Source organism: Leopardus geoffroyi, chromosome A2, assembly GCF_018350155.1.
Source record: "Leopardus geoffroyi isolate Oge1 chromosome A2, O.geoffroyi_Oge1_pat1.0, whole genome shotgun sequence".
In the NCBI taxonomy this organism is placed as follows: domain Eukaryota; kingdom Metazoa; phylum Chordata; class Mammalia; order Carnivora; family Felidae; genus Leopardus; species Leopardus geoffroyi.
In genome coordinates this window covers 4,728,393-4,740,604 of record NC_059331.1, presented here as the reverse complement: position 1 = coordinate 4,740,604, position 12,212 = coordinate 4,728,393, and the positions used below count along the sequence as shown (strand labels likewise).

At 58.5% G+C, this 12,212-nt stretch overlaps 1 protein-coding gene across 2 annotated transcripts; it reads left to right on the top strand.

Annotated features, from left to right (window-relative positions):
* Positions 1 to 389: 389 nt before the first annotated feature.
* LOC123605193 (KH-type splicing regulatory protein) lies at positions 390 to 11,778 on the top strand. Of its 2 annotated transcripts, XM_045491735.1 has the most exons (20): positions 390 to 763; positions 2,352 to 2,448; positions 3,055 to 3,093; positions 3,452 to 3,491; positions 4,411 to 4,460; positions 4,703 to 4,774; positions 5,654 to 5,711; positions 6,007 to 6,181; positions 6,368 to 6,466; positions 6,794 to 6,892; positions 7,006 to 7,108; positions 7,795 to 7,895; positions 8,023 to 8,167; positions 8,255 to 8,415; positions 8,512 to 8,621; positions 9,006 to 9,094; positions 9,202 to 9,399; positions 9,504 to 9,581; positions 9,673 to 9,833; positions 10,955 to 11,778. In XM_045491735.1, exons 1-20 carry the CDS (start codon positions 506 to 508, stop codon positions 10,961 to 10,963), a joined length of 2,142 nt encoding a protein of 713 aa, XP_045347691.1. In that variant the 5' UTR covers positions 390 to 505; the 3' UTR covers positions 10,964 to 11,778. The 2 variants fall into 2 exon arrangements, with proteins under 2 accessions (XP_045347691.1, XP_045347690.1); XM_045491734.1 differs by having other exon boundaries at positions 9,673 to 11,778.
* Positions 11,779 to 12,212: the final 434 nt, after the last annotated feature.

Genomic DNA, 12,212 nt, shown 5'->3' with positions numbered 1-12,212 from the left:
ACCTGGCGCCCGCCCAGCCTGTTGAAAGGGGCCTTTCGTCAGTCCCCTCCTTCCCGTCCACTTGACTCTCTGGAGCCGTCAATCCGGCTCTGAAGTCGCCCCGTAGTTCTGGAACTCCCGCTTCATTGGGCCTCCTGCCCTTTCGGGTCTCCTCGATTTGCCCGCCCAGGACCGGCAGCCGGCAGCCCACTGCCTACGAGAGCTGTCGGTCACGCGGCGCCTCCCGCCCACTGCCTCTCGCGGCACTCCGATTGGCCGCTCGCCTCCGGAGCCCGCGATTGGTGTCCCAGGAGCGGCGGCCGCCTCCCATTGGCCTGGCTGCGCCGTCCGTCACGCCGGCGGCGGGAGGGGGCGTCCCTCTCCCCCCTCGTCGTCTTCCCAGCCGCTGGGTTCCCAGAGTGCTCCGCGGCCGTGTGGAGCGAGGCCTTGTTCCCGCGTTGAGCCGCCGCCGCCGCCGCCTCCTCCTCAGCTTCAGCCTCCGCGCCAGGCCCGGCCCCGCCGCGCCATGTCGGACTACAGCACAGGAGGACCCCCGCCCGGGCCGCCGCCGCCCGCCGGCGGCGGCGGGGGAGCCGGGGGAGCGGGAGGCGCCGGGGGAGGCCCTCCGCCGGGCCCGCCTGGCGCGGGGGACCGGGGCGGCGGCGGCCCCGGCGGCGGCGGTCCGGGCGGGGGGTCGGCCGGGGGTCCCTCCCAGCCGCCCGGCGGGGGAGGCCCGGGGATCCGCAAGGACGCCTTCGCCGACGCCGTGCAGCGGGCCCGCCAGGTGAGGAGGCCGCGGGCCTGAGGGGCGCGCGCGGGCGGGGGAGGGGGCGGGGTCACGCGCGCGCGCGCGGGGTCGCGGGTGGGGGGGGGCGAGGCCGCCGCGGGGTCACGTGGGGCGGTAGGCGGGGGCCAGGGCCGCTCGGGGTGTCTCCAGTGGCCCCCAGCGGGTGACCCCCTGCAGGGGCATGGGGCGTCCGGGGGGTCGCCAGGAGTGGCCCCTGGATGTTCAAGGGGCTCCGGAAAGCGGGGACTCACTTAGGGAGCCCTCCTCTTAGGACACCCGAGGGCGTGCTCCCCTCTTCTGGAAGCAAAGTGTCCACCTTCCCCGGGGGACGGTCTTGCGTTGCCCTCATCTCCCCATCAGGGTAGAGGGCCCTGTTTGCCCCCAGCCCAGTCGCATTTTTGTCTGCTCCCCGGGAAGAAGGGACTTCGAGAGGAAAACAGCTCTTCCTCTTTAGCCTGGAAAGTGGAAGAGGGACCCTTCTGCTATCAGAGCGGCCGGGCACTTAGGCGAAATGGGGAGGGTAGGCACAGGGGCTGGCTCTTTTTGATGCTTCCGGTGCCTTGAAAGCGTGGTCTGCCTCTTTTGGAAAGGGGGGAGGGTCCCACACTGTGTTTTGAGGCGTGATGGTAACGTGGAGGCGTCACATGCTGGTGTGACTGACCTCCCCGGCTCCATTTGCGGCCTCCCCACGTCCTGGAGGGAAGGAGGCCTGTAGAATGGGAGAACTTTGCCGCCCTCCCGGGAAGCCGACCAGCTGGGGGCCGACTGAGTGCGTTCCCTCAAGAGTGCTTTCCCTGGGTTGTTCAGTGCCTCCAGGGCAGAGTGGGAGGTCCCGTTAGGTGAACGCCCTGTTCCCCGCCCAGTGTGGTCTGTGGCTTTCTCACCTATGAGATGGGACAGGTAGGGTTCTAATGTGCACTTAATCGGAAGCCCACCCAAGTGCTTTAACTGAGAAGCAGTTACAACGGGTTAATAGGAAAAAGTCTTCATCCTAAGAGCTTTGGCTCCCAAGTGTTAAAAAAAAAAAAATGGGGAGAGGTGGAAGATAGATCCTCAGCTTAGCTCCTGGTTTGTGTTTCTTTGGAAAACTTGTGATAATCCCACAAACGGACTCTGGTTTTAAATTTGTTGTATCAGGCTTGTTTGAAGTTGTTCTTCACGTGTCTAAAATGTAACATGTGTGCCCCAAGAGGGTCTTTTGTTTTGGTGGAAGGAAGGTTTCAGATGCCTTTAAGCAAAAACGTCCCTACAGTTTGTTCAACAGATACAAAGATTTTGAGGGTGAGGGAGATAAAGGAAAGTTGTGCCCTTTAACATCTCAGAAGAGTAGGGCTACAGTCACACGTTCTGGTTCCCTGGTTCCCTCGTGGAGGCAACCTGGGGACCCTCTCGAGAGCAGATCAGGGTGGCTTGCCCGTCAGATCACGAACAGCGTAGGTACAAATCTCATCCAGAAAGGGAGTTTTGAAATTCCTGGATGACTCTTGAATGCTGAGTCCTTGGGTAGGTTCCGAGAAGTTGAGCCGAGCACCAGGGAAGGTTGGGTTTTGGTGGTAATCTTGTGTGCTTACAATTTTGTTTCTAGATCGCAGCCAAAATTGGAGGCGACGCTGCTACCACAGTGAATAACAGCACTCCTGATTTTGGTTTTGGGGGCCAAAAGAGGCAGTTAGAAGATGGAGGTAACTGCAACTACCTGCTGGGAGGAAGGCCTGGGGGTAGCCTTTGTTTGGCTCAGAGTCAGGGGGAAGCCCACTGCCATTTGGTCTTTTAAAACCTCAGCAATCCCAGCTTTGTTCATTCTTTTTGTTCGGGCTGCCTTTCTGGGGTATCAGGTGGCTGAGAGGAGCAGATTGTGACTAGGTCCAAGTTGTAAGTTCTCAAGATTGTTCCTCCCCTTCTGGTAGGCTTGGGAAATGCTCACGGTTTTATCGAGGCACCACAGAAGTGCAGTGTGGCTGGCCCTAGGGCATGCAGCACTGCCCACGGCAGCCAAAGTGATCAGTGTGGGGATCAACCCAAACCGGACTTTCACCCAGGCCCTCCTTGCCCCTGGACTCGAGTGTTGCCATCCTTGTTCCCATTCGGAAGGACTGTTTCACCCTTAGTGCTGGTGGTGGGACTGATGGAAGTCTGTCCTCCTTCGGGGGTTGGTCCCTGCTACTCTCCTGTCTGGGCTCTGGGGGTGGGGGAGGGGGGGTTGTTGCCAGGCCGTGTGGCACCAGCATCAGATTTGAGGCAGCTGTGGGTGGGTGGGTGCAGCATCTGACATCCTCTCTCTTTCACAGACCAACCGGAGAGCAAGAAACTGGCTTCCCAGGGAGACTGTAAGTCCATTGGATGATGCAGGCAGAGGGCAGTGTCAGGGTCTTAAGAGATTTTTAGGAGTCGGGAGCTGGAAGCTCTAGGCAGAGGGCATCTGTCCTTTGTGGAGGCTCTAGGTATTCATCATCTGGGGTCCATGAGCTCTAGGGATCCCAGAGCCCCCAGAGATTGAGGCAGGGACAGTCAGTGGGTGTGCTGATGTGAGGTGGGCTTATCACACTTGAGCGCTCAGGAAGGCTCAGAAGCACTCTAGTAAGTTCCAGCCACTCCTCACGCAGGCAGGAGTGCCGGGGGGCCAGCAGTGTTCAGGGTCCCAAGGAGGAGCCAGGCCAATCTTTGCTTTGGGTTTTCTCTCTGCAGCCATCAGTTCTCAACTTGGACCCATCCATCCTCCCCCCAGGTAAGTCGCGATTTGGAGAACGCTTGTTTCCTTGTCTGTCAGCTGTCTTCTGGCCTTCCTTGCTGATGTGGGGAGAGCTGTGTCTGGGGGTACACCGTTCTACGGCCTCGTCCCCGCTGCTGCTTGGCCGGAGAGAGGCCCAGGAGGCAGAGGAGCAGCATTTGCTCCTATGTTGGTCTGTGTGTAGGGCCTAGGGAGGGGAGGGGAGCACGTGGCCATGATGAAGGAGGGGGTGGTCTCTGTACACTGTGGTGAGACCCTCAGCAGACAGCCATCTTCCCAGAAGGGCAGGGGGCTGGCCGTGGGTTTCTTGTCCGCTTTCTGCAAATGTTTGAGCCCTGAGAGCTGATGGGGCTTGGGGTTCTTAACTTTTTTGCCCCCCAGAACGAGTCCAGTGGATCTGACATAGAATTGTTTGTGAAGGACCACGTTGTTTCACTTTTTAATTACATAAGATATAGTAAGGGCTTACTAGAGAAAGGACACGAAAAAGACACAAATCTTTTTTCTTTTGAGTCTAGAGACCTAAAATGACTATTGGAATTCTGTAAACGTGTCTGAGTGTTCGCTCTTGTCCTGAATCAGTGGAACAGCACTAGTTCAGGGGCCACGCTGACCTCAACCAAGCCTCTCATGGCCCGAATGGGGAAGATGAGTCCTCGGGAGGTTGAGTGGCTTGCTGTGGGGAGAGGGGGTCCTGTACTCTCTTAGGATTCTGCTTAGGCCCGCCCTTGGTGGGAAGCAGGGCCAGAGGCTGGAAGCACCAAGGACCCTGCAGGTTAGGAGCCGTGGCCTGGGAACAGGTTAGGAGCTCTGGCTTCCAGTGGCCTTTTCTCCTGGAGACTCTCCCGTCTCTTCCATTCCCCTCCCCCTGTCTTCTTTCCCACTTGAGACTGATTGTCACCATCTGTCTTTGCAGGACTTCAATGACAGAAGAGTACAGGGTCCCAGATGGCATGGTGGGACTAAGTGAGTGGGTCACTGTGGGCTGCCCATCACGCCCTGTCAGGGACCGCGCCCTGGGAGCCCCTGTTGGCCCAGAGCCTTTGGTCTGAGCAGGCCTCCTGTAGTCCGCTCGGCTCTCACCTGTCCACTCTGGGCAGGGAGGATGGTGGAGCTCTCTGGGGAGGGGAGGCCAGGAACCCCGCCAGTCTTCTCTGCGCTAGGGTACCCTCACCAATCCTTTCTATTTTTCCTTTTTCTCCACCTAGTCATTGGCAGAGGAGGTGAACAGATTAACAAAATCCAGCAGGATTCAGGCTGCAAAGTCCAGATCTCTCCAGGTAGGAGAGCCAGACTTGTGTCATGACGGGCGTGGGGGGTTGGGCTGGACTCCCACAGGACAGAAGTGAGATGGGTTGGTGTTCACCGAGTGCTTTCTGTGTGCCGGGCTCAGGGCAGGGCCTCCACTCGTACAGCACAGTGCCCTGCGGTGTGGCTGCAACTTGGGTTTCTTCCATTGTACGCTTGCAGGGGGAGGGCTGAGGTGGAGAGTCGAAAATTGAATATAGGAAGTCTTGTTCTAGGGGCGCCTGGGTGGCTCCATTGATAAAGCGTCTGACTCTTGATCTTAGCTCAGGTCTTGATCTCAGGGTCGGGAGTACAAGCCCCGCATTGGGCTCCATGCTGGGTTTGGAGCCTACTTTAAAAAAAAAAAAAAAAAAAAAAGTCTTGTTTTAGATCCTGCACTAAGCGATTAGTTAAGTCACCATCTGAACTAAGCACCTGGTGGAAAATCAGTGAGAACGTGTGAAGCAGGGAGGTGCCTTCAAGGGAACGACTTTGAGGCCAGGCCTAGATTTGAAGGCCAGGCAAGGACTGCTGTGCAGGGGTGTCTGAGGACTTGCTCTAACGTAGTGAGCTTCATAGGCCGTGGAGAGTGCATGTGTGGTCCTCAACGGTGGCAGAAGTGGCCTAGGTTCAGGACATCTCCTTCTATCTCGTCTTTGTCCCTGAAAGATCTGTCGCCTTTCCTGGACTGTGAGCTTCCTGACCTTGGTCTTGCATAGAGCAGCCTCCCGGGTGTTTGGCAAGGTAGTGGTTTGTCAGGCCACTGAATGGTGGCAGAAGTGGCCACTGGTAGTGCAACTTTCGTCATCTCCATAGCCTTTCTCCGGTGTCCACCGACTCAGAAAGGCATTGACCCTGTCTCTTTTCTCCAGACAGCGGTGGCCTACCAGAGCGCAGCGTATCCTTGACAGGAGCCCCGGAGTCTGTCCAGTAAGTCCCTTGCTGGGCCCTTGTGATGAGGGGAGCAAGCAGAAGGTCTCTCCATCCTTTGGAAAGTTGGGGGGCGTCGCCCTCGCCGGGGCTGTACTGATTTTCGATTCCCCTGACTCCGAAGATCTGGGAAAACAACCCGAATGGCCCCAGCCCTAGCCCCGGGGATGGACCCTCTTCCTCGTCGTCATTTGCCAGACACGCGTGTCAGACTCACCTTCTTCCCTTTGAGCTGGACGGGGCTGTCAGGCCAGTACTCTCGCAGGTGTCTCAGTCCCAGTCTTTTCCTTCCCAGGAAAGCAAAGATGATGCTGGATGACATCGTCTCTCGGGGTCGTGGGGGCCCCCCAGGACAGTTCCACGACAATGCCAACGGGGGCCAGAACGGCACTGTACAGGAGATCATGATCCCCGCAGGGAAGGCTGGCCTGGTCATCGGCAAAGGTGGCGAGACCATTAAGCAGCTGCAGGTGAGGGCTGGGACGGAAGCTCCTCCTGTCCCAGGAAAGTCTCCTTCCTGCATCTGCGTGTGCATACCCCGCCGGCTGCTTTGCCAGAGCCTCTTACCCTTGTGGTCATATCTGCCCCACCCACGTGCACTAGCCCCAGAAAGTCCTTTGAAAGCCCAGCTCTGACTATCCACATTGGTTGTGAAGGAACGAGCTGGAGTGAAGATGATTTTAATTCAAGATGGCTCCCAGAACACGAATGTGGACAAGCCTCTTCGCATCATTGGGGATCCTTACAAAGTGCAGGTGAGAACCCCGGGGTGTTGGGGCACCTGGAGAAGTGAGCGACAGATGGGGCTCGGGATTTGATTGAAAGGGGAAGCAGTATTCGAGAGCGCTCTCATGCTGAGCTGTCCCTCCCAGTGCTGAACACAAGTAAGAGGCCTAAACTCTGATCTTTCATTTTCCTATCTGGAAAATGGGGGTTGCTGGCCATCCTTCCTCCTCCCTCTCGGGACAGCAGGGCAGGAGCTCAGCGGGGCGCTGATGGGCTCAGCCTCAGCCCGTGGGCCCTTGGGTGGTGGGATGCCGGGGGAACGGTGTTGTAGTAGAGTGTGCCCTGTGTGTTTGCAGCAAGCCTGCGAGATGGTGATGGACATCCTCCGGGAGCGTGACCAGGGTGGCTTTGGGGACCGGAACGAGTACGGATCCCGGATTGGTGGGGGCATTGACGTGAGTGCGGGCCTCCCCCGATAATGGAGGGCCATGGGCTGGGTGTGGTGGGTGGAGGGCGCCACAGCTGCGGGGACAGGACCCAGCTGGACCCTCCCCCACCCCTCCCTCAGGTGCCGGTGCCCAGGCATTCTGTCGGGGTGGTTATTGGCCGGAGCGGAGAGATGATCAAGAAGATCCAGAATGATGCTGGCGTGCGGATACAGTTTAAGCAAGGTCAGGGGCTTCGCCGAACAGATGAGTTGGCTGGAGGGTGACTGTGCCACCAGCTGTGTCCTAGGGATTCTTCCGAGAGTCCGCTGAGATGCCTTGGCACTGCGGTGTGAACCTTGTTGAGTTTGGGACCTCCTTGTGGTGCCTCCTTCGCCACAGTGGAAGAGGGCACAGCCATGTGAGAGAGTTGCTGAGGGGCATACTTCCCAACACATTTCCTAAGTCCAAAGGCGGTGTCTTCTGTCACCCGATCTGTCCCTTTTCCTCTTCCCTACCACGTAGCCCATCCTGACTGGGGGCAGCCTGGACCAGATCAGATCACTGCCCCAGCTCAGTCTCCCAAGTGGCAGGCCTGTGGGGAGGAAGGATTGCTCTGTTGCCTTTCAGAGGTCTATTGTCCTTTTTAGCTCAGTAAAAGGCACCTATTAGTCCTGGGGTGCCCCAAACAGGAAGAAGCCTGGGCTGCCATCCGGTCCTAAGTGGTCGGTTTTCTCATCTGGAAATGTGGGCCCACCGGCATTTCCCGCCCGCTCCTCAATACTTGGGAGTGTGGTGAGCGGCAGTTTGAGCCCGAGATATTTCTGACACCTGGCTTGGCATGATGTCTACCTCGCAGAGGCGGTGTTATGGGGGCTTGGTGTTGTGCTTTTCCTTAAAATCCATCTCTGTTCTGTGGGTGCCGGCTTCAGATGATGGGACAGGTCCCGAGAAGATAGCTCACATAATGGGGCCCCCAGACCGGTGTGAGCACGCAGCACGGATCATCAACGATCTCCTCCAGAGCCTCAGGGTAGGTGACACTGGGCTGTGCAGCCAACAGCTGGTGGGTGCAGAGGGGGGTTGGCCCGGCCCCACCAGAGGAGTCCAGGGGCCAGGCTGGCTTTCTGTGTTCACTCCCTCTCCTCCCTGTCTTGCAGAGTGGACCCCCAGGCCCTCCAGGGGGTCCTGGCATGCCCCCGGGGGGCCGGGGGCGAGGAAGGGGCCAAGGCAACTGGGGCCCCCCTGGTGGAGAGATGACCTTCTCCATCCCCACTCACAAGTGTGGGCTGGTCATCGGCCGAGGTGAGTAGGCCCCACCTGCGCCCCACATGCACTCCACTCCTCTCCTGCCCTCTCCTGCCCGCCCTTCACTGCCTGTGGCTCCCACAGGTGGTGAAAATGTGAAAGCCATAAACCAGCAGACAGGCGCCTTTGTGGAGATCTCCCGGCAGCTGCCGCCCAACGGGGACCCCAATTTCAAATTGTTCATCATCCGGGGCTCACCCCAACAGATTGACCACGCCAAGCAGCTCATTGAGGAAAAGATTGAGGTGGGCTCGGGAGGGCTTCTTAGAGCCTAGACCCGGCTCCTGTTTCTCAACCGCCCCCCCTTCCTTCCACTGACCATCTGCTTCTCCTTCCTCCAGGGCCCCCTCTGCCCAGTTGGACCAGGCCCAGGGGGACCAGGCCCTGCCGGCCCCATGGGGCCCTTCAACCCCGGGCCTTTCAACCAGGGGCCACCTGGGGCTCCCCCGCAGTGAGTATTGGTCTCTGCCTCCTGGGATTTGGGGCTCAGGGGCTGCTGTACTGGCAGGAAGAGCCACGGGCCCCGTTTTCACTCACATCAAGATGTGCTAACGGTCTCGGCCCTAGGCACAGCCCAGCCCGGCCTCCTGTTCCATAGACAGCACAGGTGTTGACTGTAGTCTCCCACCTAATGGGCAAACTCATGGACGTTGTATTTGGGGGACTTTCACATCCCAGAGCAGCACAGTGTGTGTCTTTTGGCATTGATCGTCTTGCCTTATCCTGGGCGAGGAGCCTGTGGCCGGCTGAGTCTGGGCCCCTTTCCTGGCCAGCCGGGCCTGCCCCCGTGGAGCGACAGTCCCGGCTCACCCGTCGCCCCTTCTCTGTCCTGCAGTGCGGGGGGGCCGCCTCCTCACCAGTACCCACCCCAGGGCTGGGGCAATACCTACCCCCAGTGGCAGCCACCTGCTCCTCACGACCCAAGTAAGTAGGCTGCCCAGATGAGGGGCAGGGCAGGGCGTGGCTGCCCGGGTGGGGAGGGCAGGGCTGGCCTCTCGCACCGCCCCTCAGCCCACGCCGCCCTCCCACAGATAAAGCTGCAGCCGCCGCAGACCCCAATGCCGCCTGGGCCGCCTACTACTCACACTACTACCAGCAGCCCCCAGGCCCCGTGCCCGGCCCTGCGCCAGCCCCCGCGGCCCCACCTGCCCAGGGCGAGCCCCCTCAGCCCCCACCCGCCGGCCAGTCGGACTACACTAAGGCCTGGGAAGAGTATTACAAGAAGATTGGTGAGTGTGCGGGCGACCTCGGGGGCTCAGGCCGGAGGCTGGTGAGAGGCAGCCAGGTCCCGGTGCTGTCCATCCTCTGACCTCCCGCCGCCTCCCTCCTGCAGGCCAGCAGCCCCAGCAGCCCGGAGCACCGCCACAACAGGACTACACGAAGGCCTGGGAGGAGTACTACAAGAAGCAGGGTGAGCTGCTGGGGGCTCTAGGGGCGGGGCAGCGCTGGGTCCAGGGCCTCCAGCTCCCGGCCTCACTCGCTCACCCTCTGCTTGCCCGCAGCTCAAGTGGCCACCGGAGGGGGTCCGGGAGCGCCCCCAGGCTCCCAGCCAGACTACAGTGCCGCCTGGGCTGAATATTACAGACAGCAGGCCGCTTACTACGGACAGACTCCAGGTCCCGGCGGCCCCCAGCCTCCACCCACACAGCAGGGACAGCAGCAGGCAAGTGGGAATTGCCACCCTCCTCCTCCTCCTTTTTCCTTCCAACCCCCGGCCACCGTCCATCCTGCCTTAGTGGGTAGCGCCGGAAATCCCTTCCCCTGCGGGGTGTGTCCTTGATGCCTGCAGCGGGGGCCGTGTGGCCAGAGGTCTCCGGGAGTCCCCACGAGCTGGGGAAGTGTGCGCTGGGTCCAGAGGTTAAACGAAGAGGCCTCCCTGCGCCGGCCCGCTTGTTCCTGTGTCACGCTGTCGCGATGCTGGGGGAGAGCGCGAAACCAATACAAGGTGGAACTGTTGAACTGGTGGGTAGTCCTGGGGGTGGGGGGGCAGGCCAGCGGCACAGACGTCGGTCGCCATCCTGGCTGCTCGCTCGCTCACTCAAAATCTGGCCACTTGGGAAGAAAACGGATGTGTTTTCCCCTCTCCGCGTTACTTTTTTGGGTTTTGTTCCTGGCATTCTTTTATTTTTAACCCCACGGTCTTTCCCCCGTGTCCAAGTGACTGTGTGTTGCAGGCGGCCCCCGCGCGGGTCAGCCCTGGCTCTGCTGGGACTCGGGGAGCTTGCCAAGGGGGCCGGCCCCAGGGCGCCCCCCACCCCGCACCCCCTTCTCCGCCCCCCTCCCTGGGCTCTGCCTCCTCCGCTCTCGCGCCTGCCTCTGTGTCCCGGTTTTGTCTGTGAAGTGGGCATGACGATCGCCGCCACCTTCCAACCTACCTCACAGGGGTGTTGTGGGGACACCGTGATCTCTGACATTGTCATGTTGTGATGCGCCGGAGCACCTGCCTTCCTGAGGACAGAGGGCACCCCTCCTCCCTCCCAAACCCCAAGCGCGCTTCTCTCCTCCCCGCCCCCCCCCCCCCCCCCCCCGCTCTGTCTCTGCAGCCCCCCCCACCCCGCTTCTCTCCTCCTGGTCTTTACGTCACTCTTTCTCCTCCTCCTCCTCCATCAAGGAGCCAGTCTGACTTCGGCCGAGTTCCCCGGAGCACTTGCCTAGACAGTTACAGCTCGCCACAGGTTCAGGGGAGGGGCTTCCTGGCCCCCTCCTCGCCACCGTCCCCCCCAGTCTCCCGCCCCTTCCTCCCCTCCCCGTAGTGACCGATTCCTATCTCTTCCCTCTCCGCAGGCTCAATGAATCGAATGAATGTGAACTTCTTCATCTGTGAAAATCTTTTATTATTTTTTTTCCATTTTGTTCTGTTTGGGGGCTTTTTTGTGTTCTTTTTTTTTTTTTTTCCCTCGTTTGTTTGGCGAGAGAGCGATGGCTGCCGTGGGGGGTGCTGGGGGCGCCCTCGCTGTGAGTGGCTTGGAGGTCATGCCCTGGGCGATGCTGGGCTCTCACTCTCTCGCTCATTCTGTGTGTCTCATGCTTTTTTTCTTTCAAAATTGGGATCTTTCATGTTGAGCCAGCCATAGAAGATAGAATTAAATCTCTGCCAAAAAAAAAAAAAAATTTAAATATAAAAAACACAAAAAGCAAACAAAACCTATAAAATTATATATATATATATAAAAATCTCTATCCCTTCCTGAAACTGCCTCCTTCAGGGGAAAGCAATTCATTTTCTTCCTACCACCCTTGGCCCTCTTCGTGTTTTTAAAATAAACTTTTAAAAAGGAAAAAAAGTCACTCTTGCTATTTCTTTTTTTTAGTTAGAGTTGGAACATTCCTTGGACCAGGTGTTGCTATTTCAGGACCCCCCCTTCTCCCCCCTCAGTCGAGCCCCTCGGCCTCTGCTCCTCCTCTTTCCTCCCGCCTCGCTCGGCTCCCCTGCAGCCCCTCCCGCCGCCCCCCTCCCCCCCCCCCCTCCCGGGACTGGTCTTGTGTTTCAACTGTTCAAGAGGACATTGAAACTGAAAACAAATTGAGAACAAAACAAAAAATTGTATGGCAGTTTTTACTTTTTATCGCTCGTTTTTAACTTCACAAATAAATGATAACAAAACCTCCCCGTGTCTGCTGGGTGCCGTCTCTTTCTCTCCTCTCTCCCCCTGTAGAGTTTTGAAGCAGATGTTTGTTCGTTCTTTATAGATGTTGTAAAAGCCTGATAATGGTGATTGGAAATTACAAGCTTTGTGTTGTGTTTTTTCTTTCTTTCTTTTTTTTTTTTTTTTTTTTAAGAAAAAGAATTATAAGAAAAAATAGTTTTCTGCAGGCGCATTGTGCTTTCCTAACCCCCTCCCCTTTTTTTGGTTAAATAAAGTGCTTTTTGTCTAAAAACTGCGTGCTGGCCGCAGTTGTGTTTGTAGAGGAAACAAGTTGAACAGGGGTTGGCCCCTAAGAGTGGGGTGTGGGCCCCCCGAAGACTGCCCTTCTTGGGTTGCCTTGCAGAAAGGGCAATAGCAGGTTGAGCCCCGGTTCCCTCTGGGAACGTGGGGAGCAA